The sequence below is a fragment of the Humulus lupulus genome, chromosome 9 (genome assembly GCF_963169125.1).
Source record: "Humulus lupulus chromosome 9, drHumLupu1.1, whole genome shotgun sequence".
Classification (NCBI taxonomy): Eukaryota; Viridiplantae; Streptophyta; class Magnoliopsida; order Rosales; family Cannabaceae; genus Humulus; species Humulus lupulus.
Window position 1 is genome coordinate 180,927,094 of NC_084801.1, and position 14,151 is coordinate 180,941,244.

Consider the following 14,151-nt stretch of genomic DNA (forward strand, 5'->3'; position numbering starts at 1 on the left):
CCTACTAGCTAAGTAGGTCATATGCCCATAACCCTTTTGGGGTCTTGTTAGTCATATGGGTCATATGCCCAAGCCTACAAACATACACATATACATATCATAACACATTAATAACATAAAACATATAGATAACATAAGCACATAACATATTGATTCTAGCCTATTTTCCTTACCAAAGTTACCGGGATATAATGGACTGAGTTGGGACTTTTTGGAACACTCCTAAAACCATAAGAAAGAGTGAGTCTAAAGAAAGGAGATGAAATGAAAGAGATGGAAGACTAAACTATAAAAACATACTTACCGACTTATATGCTTAAGAACTTGGATTCCCTAACCAAAATAAGAATGAGGTTAGGGGACTGAGTAGAAGGTTTTGAGAAAGGAAATAACATGAAATAAATGAAATAGAGTTTCGGGTTTACCTCAAAGATTTGCAAGATCAATCTAACCTCCACCGAAATACTATAGAACTCACTTCCCAAAGTGTTTGATAAGCTTATGATGTTTAAGCTTATAGTTTTTCCCCAAACCAAGTGTTAACACTCTCACACTCACTTAACACTAGCAGCTTCTGAACTTAGAGCAAATGGTGAATAATGGCTGGGTACTAGGTCCTATTTATAGAGTTTGGGAATGAAAGTATCTTGATTTTACTTGAATAAAAATAATGGCTTTTTAGGTGAAAATCATTTGAATAATCGTTCAGCAGAGGCTGAAGACTCGTTCAAAAGATGCTGGACTGTTGAAGGAGTTTGAATGGCTGAAAGGAAAAGAATTCAAAAACGTTTGAACATATGCTGGAGGAGGCGATATATCGCCCCCTATAGGCGATATATCGCCTGGACCAATGTTCCCGAGGCGACCGTGCATCGATTCGTGTTTTCCGTATCTACGTGCTGCGATATATCGGCACACGCTGAATATTTAAACACGAAATTACACATTTTTAGCTAAGTTTGAATGGAGTAAACAGCCTTGACTAAGCCTTCAACGTACTCAAAGCTGCTGACTGACCCTATAGCATTCAAACTTTACCCTTATTTAATTTAATCCTCAAAAATACTTAATTCCTTAATTACCATTCATAACATGTGCTTAAAATCCTATTGGTTGATATCTAAACCTTATAATATAACAAATACTATCCTTAATATCAGTCATATAATCAAACCTTAGGTTATACGTAATATTCTTAAACTATAGATTAAACTTAGAAAATCTATAAGTACTACTATGAGTGTCCAAATAATTCCCGGTCTGAACCAACAATCCATAATAACAAAGATAACACTAAACATACTATAACACTACTAAACAATTAGTTAAGTAAAGTTCTTGGACTCTACAAACTTTTTTAGAAGGCCATGCAACTGTGGAACCAACTGCTTCTTGTATTGTAAGCATCGCATGATTAGGACAAAATAAGTAAGATTCTGGTACAATAGCAACATCAACCCATACTCGCATAAAGTCTGGTCCAAGAGGCTTTCCATGTACAGTTATCTTTGGATCACTAGAATCCCAACGACCTTCAACAACAATTACATCTGCCCAGTCAAGCAAGTAGCAAGCATTCTTCCCTTCTGTAAAGTTATGTCTTTTTTCTAGTGCAATACTCTACCAAATTTATTTTAAAGACAATATATTAGTTTCTGTAATTGTTCTTCTAAAATGAAAATTTAAAACAATAACAACTTTTATAATTTACCTTAGGGGACTGAATATTGTTTGACTGCGGTACATTGCGAGACTGTCCTTCGCTTGGTGTCACTTTACCACCAACCTAAATATAAAACCAAGATATTATGCTTGAAAGAGAAATTGTTAGAAAACAACAAGGAGATTATTATGCTTGTTTTAGTTTAATTTTTGGTGAACATGATATCATTTGTCAATAGAACAAACTGATTTAGTGTACATCATCATCAATCTTTTACTCTGTTTTGCCTAGTGCTCATTATGCTAAGCTCTTTCACAGATTCATTGTTAGCTTTGAGATTTCATATGCTTATACTTGTGGTAATGCTAGTGAAAGCATGACTTCTCCAAAAATTGTAGTCTAGTGAACTAATAATCAACTTTTTTGTGCGCAGAAATTCCTTTCTTTTCAGCATTGTCTTACATAATTACTCTGTATTTCTTTTTACTGATAAAGAATAAAATCATGGCAATATTCTTTCTTGGATTTGATTACTTATAGACTATTATGTATGCAATTGAAATTGATCAATCTGTCACATATTCTATGATTTCATCTCATTTTTCAACTTATCCGGACAAGTGGAACAACATTATGTTGCTGATATGCTATGATCTACCAAAAGAAAATTGGAGTTTTGTGTTTTCTTCATATAGAACTGTGGTCAGTTATGTTCTTGATTGACTAGTACCCTATATTTTTAATTAACTTATGTTTATGAAGTCTACAATGATGCTTCATCAACAAGTTTTGAGCTTCTCTTTCTCTTGCACACATATGAATATATATGATTACTTATTTTTTTAATTCAACTTTATTATAAATTGAACTCAGTCCAATTTTTTTCTTTTGCAAAATGGTGTTAATGTGTATGGTTTGTTATGGTTAATATGGCTCACTTTGTTTTGACAGGCTTTATGTATACTGAGACTCTAAGAGTGGAACTATTTGTGCAAGATCATTAGAATTGAACGCTTTGAAGGAAGCTTGTTGAAATCAGTTACCAAATAAAAGGTCTTGTTACTTCTGTTTTCTTGACTTACTTTTGTTAAGTGTGTATAAAAGGGTGTCACCTCTCTTTGTTAACTGACCATTTTGTAATCAAAAGCAAGAAAACTTGGAGTGTGGTGTGTGAAGACAAGAGAGATTAGATTGTTGTGAGTTCTGGGATTTCTTTGTACAGGGAAGTGAGAATATTATAGAAGAGGGTGACACCATTGTTTTGTACTACCATTACAGATTAGTGCAGAGGAGAAGAACCAGCTCTATATATATCTTGGTGTTCACATTCTATTATTGTTCTAATATTCTCTAGTTCAATTAATATTTGTTACTTACTATTCGAATTTATGGTTTGAACAAGTGCTGTCAGTTTTGCTTTCTTGGTTGTATGCATTGTCTATTGCAGGTTAGATTGAAGTCTAGAAGATGTGTACTAAAGAGAGGTAGGTGTGGTGTTTTATCGAGTGACTATATAGGGACCTTGTTGACTCTGCTGCCTTGGACGTAGGACCTGATTATTTGGTCTGAAACAAGTAAACTACTTCTCTTGTTCATCTTCTACAATATATGCTATTACTAAGTTGTACTTTTGTTAGGGTAGTGAATGTTTAGGTAATTTCTAATTGTAGTAAAGTTGCTTTCACGGAGATAGATAACTAAGGACTTGAAAGCTTGGTCGATTGATATCAATAAGATATATACTTTACAAGGAATTCTTTCAAGTACTGTAATTCTCTTCTAGGGTCTATCATCTTTATTGATATTTTGGTTTCTATGTTATTTTGCTATGTTGGTGCTGTAGTGGTTCTCTTGGCCAACTGATAATATTTGTATCAGATGATTACGTAAAACTTTATATGTGATGGTTGAAGTAGGAGACAATGCAGCATACAAAGACTATGCAAATGATTGGTCTGTTCTTTCTCTCTCATTATTGATTAGTCCCTTGATATTTTCTTATTTTTTGAAAATTTTTCCTTCAAAGTGGTATGGACTATTTTGGTAATATGGGAGGTAAGTAATGTTTAACTGGAGAATTCTTTGGTGCTGATAAGGATTGGTGAAATGTTAAAGTATTTATCATTGTGGCTCAGGAAGTTTGTGAAGGGTTAACAATTCTTGCTACCAAAATTTAATTGACTAGTACCCTATATTTTTACTTAACTTATGTTTATGAAGTCTACAATGATTCTTCATCAACAAGTTTTGAGGTTCTCTTTCTCTTGCACACATATGAATATATATGATTACTTATTTTTTTAATTCAACTTTATTAAATGTTAAAATTAGACAAATATATGCTCATGTCCATGGTTTATACCTCCATGTCCATGTCATGTGTTTTCTGTGTTATCCTTTTGTCATTCATCTTAATATCTTCTAGGGTGGAGTAAGTTTTCATTTTATGTTACTTTGCATCGATATTTTTCTGGAAATTTGTTGTCTTTCTTTTCTGTTGGTAGATTTTCGAATTGAATCTTTGCTACGTTCTTGTCTTTTTTATTTTTTCAGGTAACTGACCTGCACCGACACAAGATTGATCATATTACAATTCCTTTCCCAAGGTTGAGTTAGATTGAGAGGCTCCCCTTTCCCAAAGATTGCCAAATTCTTCTCTAAGTAAATCTCACTCTCTATCTACAATATCTTCCCAACCTAACAGCCCAAACAACTTCTAACACAAGTTTTTCTTATTGGAGGCTTATCTAGTTATCTTATTGGAGGCTTATTTAAACACAAGTCTTGACCACCATTTTTTGTTAATTCTGCTGGTTTATTTTCTATCCATTTAATAGTCTCTAGTTCAAGAGATTCTAGTGTTGTTTTTAATTTAAAAATCAAATTCTAAAATGGTAGCCACTAACTAATTGGGTTTGGCTCAAAGACAAGATTTTAGCTTGGGTTGTGGCAATTAAACCTAATTTATACATATGGAAATAATGAAAACAATATGACTAAATGAAAATTTTAATCTATACATATAATGAAAAATCTAATCTATACATATAAAAGCTTACCTAACCATCTATCAATACCAAGTCAAAAAATTCAAACAACACACAATAAATTTTCTTCCTTATATCACCGCAGCACACAAACAAATTTTCTAGAACCTACTTCTCTAATACACACAAGTTTTCAACCTTCCGTTATCACCGCAACACACAATTTTAATCTCAGAACCTACTTCTCTATGGATGAATATTTAAGATATTCAAACTCCTCTAACATTTTTAAGATATTAATAATAAGAGTTAAAAGAACAAATTCCGTACCTCTTGCAAATTACCTTTGCAATGCTCCTTGCCAATTCGATCCCCAACCTAACACTACAACAATTTTTCTCAAATATTACATTAAAATATAACATAATTTTAGAAGTGCTATTGATATGGAGACAAGGAGAAAAAAAGACACGGGAAAAAAAGTTTAGGCGGCAAATGAAACCCTTTTTGCCGCCTGAAATTGACAAAAAGAACAGCAAATGAAATTTTTTTTTTATCCCTAATCTGAAATCCCTACGCATGCCTCTCTCTCTCTCAAATCCCTAATCTCTACCAGTGCCTGAACCACACCACAACGGCGGCAAAAACTTATCCCTAATCTCTCATTCAGTCTTTCTCTCATTCACTCTCCCTTGCTCTTTCTCTCATTCGCTCTCTCACATTCTCTCGGCTTTCTAACCCTCGCGCCGTTGAACCACACCACAACCACACCCCTGAAGCCTCCCTCACGCCGGTACTCACGCAACTGAAGCACACCACGACCACGCCCGTGCTGTAGTCGTTGAGTCTCTCGTCCCCCCCTCTCTGTTTATCTCTCCCGCTGCTGTCTCTCCTGCTGGAGCAAGAACCCAGGCATCTCCCTCACGAGTCGCGTGCTTGCTATCTCTCCTGCTGGAAGCAAGAACCCAGGCATCTCCCTCACGAGTCGCGCGCTTGCTAACTCTCCTACTGGAAGCACGAAACCAGGTCAGAGTATTCGAAACTGTGAGGTAATTTTTAATTTAGATTTCAATTTCATATCAGATCATCAATGTATATGTATATATGTATGTATGTATTTGTGTTGTTTGGCCTTGTTATTCTATTTTACTGTTTCTTAACAGCTTCGTTAGCTCTGTTAGTTTCTAACTTATCCTCTGTATAAAAGGAGCTAATTCCTCTTAATCGGTAAGATCAGTAAATTACCCAAATAAGATGGATTTCAGAAAAAAAAAAGGGCTTTATTTCTTGGACTTGAGTGAGAACCAGCTTGAAGGTGAGTTTCTAGAAATCCCAAAATCTATCACATTACATTTCTAGCTGTTTCTTTTCTTTTCTTTTTCAGTGTCATTACATTGTTGTTTTGAAAGTTGATTATTTTAGCACTCTGATAGAGGATGTGTTCAATTTGAAGCAAATGAGGTTGATTACAATGGATATGAGATGATATAAATTACTGGGACTTTGTTCAAGTAGTTGACCTTTGAGGAATAATGAATATAATTGTCTTTGATGGAGTGTTTTTATTTAAGAGTTCTGTTTTTTTTTTAATAAATTGAGCTCTAAATTTACTTATTTGGGTCCCTTTTTCAACGGTGATTGGGATTCTTGGTTTGGAAGTTGAAACTCTTATTAGAGATTACAATGAATTTGGGAAAGATCTTTTTCGTGGGTTAGTCTTTTCATATAAATTTATTGTTGAAAAAGTGGGTGTTTGACACTTTTTTTTATAGACATTTTGAGGCATATTTTAAAGTGAAACTGAATCCACTATACAATTATTAGTGAAAAAGTCAGAATAGATTTGTGTTCTCCTCACCTCAGTGAATATTTCAACAATATCTTTTTCTTATATATTTAATTGCAAACCAACTTTAATATCATAACTGAGAAATAATTGTTTGTTTAGGAGGTGTTCAGATTATGAACAAAAGTCTGTCACAAGAATTTCACTTTCTGAAAAAGCACTGAGGCCACTGAGAGGTTCATTTTACACAAATATCACATGATTTCATTTGTGAATGTGTTCAAGTTTTAGTTAACTAATTTTGAGTTGGTATTATGATCAATATACGTGGTTTTATTGTATAATTTGTATTATTTTTTTTGGGACATAGATACATAACTTGAACACTAGGAATAAATTTTATTGTACAAATTTCATACTAATTCAAATGCTATTATTGAGCTTTTGAAAGTCATTTGTGAGCTGAGATGCATAGGGATTTCACTTTGGATTGACTAATGGATTATGCATTTTTTGCCTTTTCTTTTTTCATTGTATTTTCAGTGAATATATTAGACCAATTCTATTGGCCCTCTCAGTTCTATTTTTCATTTAGCATTAATTGCAAATACGGTACAAGGAATTTTTCATGTATGAGGTTCAAGTGGTGGAGCTATTGTTTCTCTTTTCTGTTTTTGACGCTCTAACATTGCATATCTTAGTGGCCCTTCAACTTAGTTGCATTTCTGCTTTTGAGCATTTGTATCTTTCATTTCATATGAACATGCTTGTTTTGGTAAAAAAAAACTTTGTGAATGTTTAGACATATACCTGCCCCTCTCATATTAGTTAAGCTTTTAATTTGTCTCATTCTTGGTTGATGAATACTTAATTCTTACTTTTTGCACTTTCTATTTATAACTTTGGCCACTGTATTATGACTTAGAAACACTTAGTTAGCTTTGATTTCTATCTTTTGCATGGTTGTTGAAGTAAGTACATCTGTGATGCTGAAAGTTTTCTTAATGTTTTCTAGGATGACATTGTTCTTAATTCTTTGTGCATGCATGCACTTAGACTCTGATCTAGTGATGTTAAGCTTGAAGGAAATTGGAAAACTCAAGGTGAAATATTTTCATACAAGTATGCTTCATTTATAATCATGAAATTCTTTTATGTATATGGTTTATCTACTCTCAGCATTGGAAGAAATGACCTACTGAGTTTGCTCTTACTTTTGATCCCATCTTTATTTTCTTTGAGACTCAAGTTTTTGGCTCAAGAATTTACACTTAGTTTGGATCAAATTCAAAGTGTTGAGCTTTCTATTTCATCTCTATTCAATTAAGAAATTGAGTGACTTCATATTATTTTCATTTGCTACCTACATATATTTAAGTTAGCCCTTTCATTGAGCTAATTTTAATCAGAAAGTAAGTCAATAAAGAAAACTTTGTTATTATTTGTTCTAAAGTGCATTTTAGTTTTTATATGTGTTAAAAGAACCATAGTTTTGATTGTGTTTTCTAAAGTACTAAAGTACCATTAACTTGATTTAAAATGTTTGTTAAAGTGATATTTGATTTATTTTTAATCATTATGTAACAAATTTTCATTACATGACTGGTTATGTTTTATTATTTGACATAATTTTATGTTTTCTTGCATACTGGTTATTTAAATTTTCTAATCTATAATATGTTTGTTTTTTTTTGCTAGAACTTTTATAAATAAACCTTATATTTTCACATTATGGTTGTGTCAAGATCCTTTAAGTGGGCTTTAATTTGTTGGTTTTCCTTAAAGATTATTTCTTTGGTTTGTGTTGTTGCTTTTGTTTTTAATAATTTATTTTGCTGCAGCTGATGAAGGTAAGCCATTTCCCCTTTAGTTCCGGTTTATATAATTTTTTGTGTTGGAATTGTTTCTAATTAAGAGAATACAAAGAGAAAAATTAGAGATGTTTTAAGTGTAAGAATATGGTGCTTAATACTTATTGTTTGTGATTTGAGAATATGGATTTAGATTACCTTTTCTTTAGTCCTTTTGTTGGCTTTTGTGTATGAAATTTGGATTTTACAGATTTGATTTATGCATATTCTATAATATGATTTTATCAGACTTTTATTCATGTGAAAATATATAATATTGATTGTATGGGTTTTGATCATAAATAATGAGATTTTTGTTTGGTGTTGTCATATTGCTTATATATGTCTCTATCTCTATATTTTTATTCTCTTTGTAATATAGTTAAGACTTTTTTGGTAGGCTGCCTCCAAGAGAAGAGGCAAAATACTTGGTGTGCAAGCAATCTCTCACGAGAGACTCTTACTTTTGTTTGCATTTTGCAAGAGGTATGCCTTTTACCTTTGTTTTAATATTATGCAAATGTTAGAGGAGTTTGAATATCTTAAATATTCATCCATAGTGAAGTAGGTTCTGAGATCATTGTTGTGTGCTGCGGTGATAACGGAAGGTTGAGAACTTGTGTGTCTTAGTGAAATAGGATCTGAGAAATTTGTGTGCTGTGGCGAGATAAGGAAGAAAACATGCATGCGTTTTTGAATTAGTTGAATTGATATTGGCAGATGGTTAGATGCTAGTCTAGGGGAAAATGGTGTTTGCTTTTATATAGACTTATCTAGTATAACTATTTTATAATTGAATTGTGTTTGCTTGGTTTGTTTGATGATTAGTACATTAATTAGATTGTTAAAAACATATACTTGTAAATGGTGTAATAATATTTTTGTATAGTTTTTGAGGTCCTTTTCAGTTGTATTGCAAGCATCTTTGCCTGAGTTGCTTCTCTTTTTAGGGTCCTTTTCCTTCTTAAAGAAACCGAAATATCATTTTGTGTTGGCACTACAACAAAATCGGGTTTTAGAGATGAATTTTTTTCTCGCTAAAGCTTTCTAAATCCTTGTTATATCGAATAGCGATAATGAAATTGTCATTAAACTTCCTCGCTAATACTTTTTCTCTATTGCTGAACTATAGAGAGGACATTTAAAATCCTCGCTATTGCTCAGTAATAGAGAGGAAATTTTAATCACTATTTCATAGAATATTAGGTTGAGAAAAGTAGCAAGAAGGGTTTATGATTAGAGAAAAGGCTTTATCCTTGATTAAAATATAACTTTGATAAAAGAATATACACTTTTTTTATGTGACGACTTCTTTAAAAAAATTCAGAGAAAGAATTGTCAAAAGTACAACATAATTTTGTTCTCTACTTAATTCAAATGAAGTATCTTGTACAAACAAACTATCTCCTATCTTCGTGATGAGGCACACTCAATTTAATTTTACTTTCCTAAGTATATCGCTGATCATAATCTATGTCAAGAATTTTACTCTGTTTGGTTTATGAAAATACCAAAACAGAATGTAGACCAAGAACTTGGGACAAGTAGTATATGATATATTCATAAAAAAAAGTTCCAATCAAATAAAAGTCATGAAATTAGCTTGATACTTTTGAGTTTGAGAACTTAGGATGGTAGTGATCCCCATTCATATGTGTATTTATAACCAATAGTCTTTGATAAGATGTATAGGACCGATATATCTATTGCATTGAAATGAATGGTCAAGACTATAGAGAAAATTAGCTAGAAGGGGTCAAGTGAGGTATAGTCCTTGTGGAATCACATGGTATTGTCTAACCAGTCATCATTATGGATTCAAAGTTCAGATCTAGCTGCCCTAAAATAAAATACCAGTTCATTTTTCTTGGCCCCCAACCCCAAACCCACCAAACAACCTCAGAACATAAAATTTAAAATTTGTAATAAGATGTCTTAGGCATGTCTAATATCTGAAGGGACACATTTTCATATCAAAATTAGAGTAGCCATAACCATTTAAAATCATTATCTTCTCTTCCAATCTTATTGATGCATAATAGGACATGTCATTATCTGCTAGAATTCTGCTTATTGAAGGCTATTTTTCATTATTTACAGGCTGTTTTTTGTCAACAAAATGCAGAGATATATTTTTCAATACCAATATCATTTGTCTTGCCACAAAAGTCACAACCTCTTTCTACACAAATAAATCATAGCACTAACAAAATTTGGTAGAAAACAATGTAGATCATACTCTTTACCTTCTCTTTTAAGATACAAGAAATTGTTTGACAAAGTTGTAAATAGAAATTGCTCATTTGAATTTATATCTTAGGAAGAATTATGTCTTGGTGTGATATTTATGTTTTGCTTTCTATGTTCATCTAAATAAATATATAAATATAATTGAAATTTGTAACGGCCACAGAAGCCTATGAATAAATAAATCATAGCCTAAATGGTTGTTCACAAGTGTTTATTTGTTTCATTTGTTCCAAAGAGTACTTTTTCTACTACTGTTTGTTCTCTTATCACTTTCTTTAAACATTGCTTTGTAAGTATGCTCCTACTAATTCTATGTTGGCATTGAAAACTTTTGTGTCCAATAATTTCTCTTGATTCTAATTAAGAAACAAGGTTCCATTCATATAAAATTCATGGAAGAAAATTTCCAATGAAATCTTTGATTAAACCATGAGAAATTTTGAATGATTTATATCTTCACTTAATTAGTTCTGTTTTGCTTAAAGCCAATTTTTATCAAATAATATCTCTTGTACCAGCTTCAAAATCCATTGACCTTTTATTTGATTACTTAGAATTAATCATGAATGCAACGAATGAATGTTGATCATAGAGCCATTTTAGATCCCTGATAAGCCCCTCAAAGAAAAACATTGATTCTAATGAATGTTTCTTTGATATTAGTGGTTCACTAAACATTTCATTACCTGAAATACTATCTTAAGTAAATTATTTATAATTGTATTAGTTTGTAAATTCTATTATCAAGACAGAGACCAAATAATATACCATGATAAGGATTCTATGTCATATTTTTATGAAAAAAATTCTAATACATTTTTTCTCTACGATTTCTTGCCCTTCTTTCCTTGCCCCACCACACCAATTCATAACAATACAATTGCAATTAGATGTGTTAGGCATGTCCCATATCCACAGGGACACACATTTTCTTATCAAAACTAAAGTAACCCTTGCCTGAATGTTTTCTAGCAGTGTTCATATTTTAAATCAAAGTTCAAGAAGCTTAATAAACTCAACTCAAGTAATTAGGTCATTATTCCTTAAAAGGAAATTATTTCATCAAAATATACCACAAGTGAATGAAACAGTACTAGAATTTTTTGGAATATATAACTTTAAGTAAAGTGTAGTAAACTTCGGAAAGTAATGGAAGAGAACGTGAACACATAGCTCTCAAAATTAGTGGCTAGATCATTTTCTAAACCATTTTCTTTCAGGGCCATCTAAAGTGAATTTGATGTCTTTGAAACAAGATTACTTGGAATGGAGAATGTTACAATGTACCTACATTTGGACTACGTTTTTATTTCTTGACGGTGGAAGAGCTGTGCAGGTAATATTCTCCTTTGTGTCTTCTACCTCAACCACTTGAATCATATGGTTGAGGCCTAGTTGTAATCAACAGCTATTCTAGAGCTTGGATGTAAAATCATAATATCCAAATCTGCATTTTAGGTGCAGCCATGTTTTGAACCCTGTGATTGTTGTAGTGGGTGGCAAGTTTCTTGACAAAACAGTCTTCAAGATAACCCATAAATCTAAATACCACCATTCCAATGATTATATCCACATTATTATGCACTCTAAATATTAGTTGACCATTTGTTTAATTTGAGTGCAAGCTTTCTCCCTGGACCTGTATATAAGTTGAAATTGTATTATGAATTTAGTTGGGGAATTATTTTAGAAATTCCATGTTTGAGAAACATACATATTTCTCTTTATAAGTCCTCTTAGAAGTATCATATTAGAATTTCTTTAATTTGTAGAGCATTTGTCACAATCTATTTGCATGTATCCACAGGGCGCTTTTGGAAAAAATGCTCTAGTTGGATTTGGTTTGACAACTTACACAATGCTTGGATTAGGAGTGGTAATATCTCTTTGAACCTTACCATAATGATTTTACTTTGGGTATTTGTCTCTATTAGTCTTTGAACAATACTATACTTATTACAATTTAGCAGCTTAGTCCCTAAAATTTTAATATTTTAGTAATTAAGTCCTTTTTACTAACAAAATTGAATTTTTTACTGAATAAATTAGCAAGAATTATGCAGATTAAGAATTTATCTTTGACTTTTATCGTTGTGCTTAGTTTATGCTTTGTACTCTTTGTGGTGTTTCATATATAATCTCAACAGAACAATACCTTCACTCTATTGTGACATTTTAATTAATACAAGGCAATTTGGTTCTGTTTTTTTTTTTTTATAAAAGCCCTAGAATTACCACTTTAAGTAATTGCTGGTGTGATTCCATTATTACACTTGAATATTACAGGTGTGTAGATGTGACTGGAGCTTACAGTGCTCTAAAGACGGAGCTTAACATAAGCTTGACAGCAATAGGCCTTTTGTGGACTACAACTGGCTTTATTGCAAAGAGGATTACACATGGACCTGTGGAAGAAAGGGAAACAAGAAAGGGAAACAGGTATATGACAAGTGCACAACAAATGGACTCACAACAAAGACAAGTGCACAAAGGATGATGAATTGAAGGATGGAGCAAGTTTCATGCATGGTTTACTTTTGTGTATCTTGTAATTTTTTGTTTTTCATTTTTGAAGTAAAAAATGTTCAAGATTATAATACTTTATTATGTTATGCTTTCAAACTTAAGTTAGAACTAAGATCTCATGAAATAGACACATTTAGAGTTTGAATTAGTTATTGTTTAATGTAATACTTATGGTTTATCAATCTATTGAGAATTATATTTTATGATTAATTTTGATTTTTTTTAATCAAAATACAATAATGAAAATCTTTTAATTAAAAAAAAAACTTATAAGTACCATTATCACAATAAAAAACCTTAATATGTTATGATTTAGAAACATATTATAAGCGTAAAAAATCATTATGGTTTATATAATATAACAAACTAAAAATGTTATCAAAATAATCAAATGTAACAGTTGAAAAGTGTTATGAAAAAAGTACAAGATTAAATTTCAAATTTATAACCAAAAACTCTATCTAAATGTTATTATTTCGATATTATAGCATCTAAAAATGTGTTATTGAATAGTTTAAGATAACATCGAACATAACATTAAAAAACTGTTATAGAAAATACTGGACTTTTAATAACAGGGGCTATGTTAGCATTTTCAGAAGTGCTATCAATAGTCCCGGGTAGCAGTTTTTAAGTGTTATGAATACTGTTTTTTCTTGTAGTGTAAAGAATATAATCAATACTTAAAAGATTAATAGAAAATTAAAATTTGTCAATAGATATTAAAACAGCCTTTGAAATCCAAAATTTATCTAATTCGATCTTTGTGTATCTATTGATTGCAAATTGGTATAACTACAAGAAGGCAGTAGGTCCAGCCAAATAGGAATCTGACTAATCTTTCTCTTTCTGTTTAGTTATTTTTCTTTTCTTTTCAAAATGTTGATTTTAAGGTCTTGTTCTATTCTCATTATTAGTACTTGTTTGTAAATGTTGTAGAAGATGTCATGCTTGTGTATTTTCATTACAGAGTTCAAGTGTTGGTATTGAGTTTAGTGTTTGTATGAAAGGTCAAGAGAGGTTGGTGGTGAAGTGCTAATGTATTTTTTTATATAGTTTTCTTGAATATTTTTTATAATAATGTTTACA

The 14,151-nt window shown here is 31.5% G+C and overlaps 1 protein-coding gene across 3 annotated transcripts; it reads left to right on the forward strand.

The window, feature by feature from the left end:
• The first annotated feature begins 6,740 nt into the window (after positions 1-6,740).
• On the forward strand, positions 6,741-13,190 carry LOC133802579 (uncharacterized). 3 transcript variants are annotated; one of them, XR_009877393.1, is made up of 4 exons: positions 6,741-7,539; positions 8,687-8,772; positions 12,344-12,412; positions 12,823-12,929. XR_009877393.1 is itself a non-coding variant. In XM_062240920.1 (3 exons), exons 1-3 carry the CDS (start codon positions 7,396-7,398, stop codon positions 13,031-13,033), a joined length of 441 nt encoding a protein of 146 aa, XP_062096904.1. In that variant the 5' UTR covers positions 6,779-7,395; the 3' UTR covers positions 13,034-13,190. The 3 variants fall into 3 exon arrangements, 1 of the variants encoding a protein (XP_062096904.1); XM_062240920.1 differs by lacking the exon at positions 12,344-12,412 and having other exon boundaries at positions 6,779-7,539; positions 12,823-13,190; XR_009877394.1 differs by lacking the exons at positions 6,741-7,539; positions 8,687-8,772 and adding an exon at positions 11,768-11,872.
• Positions 13,191-14,151: the final 961 nt, after the last annotated feature.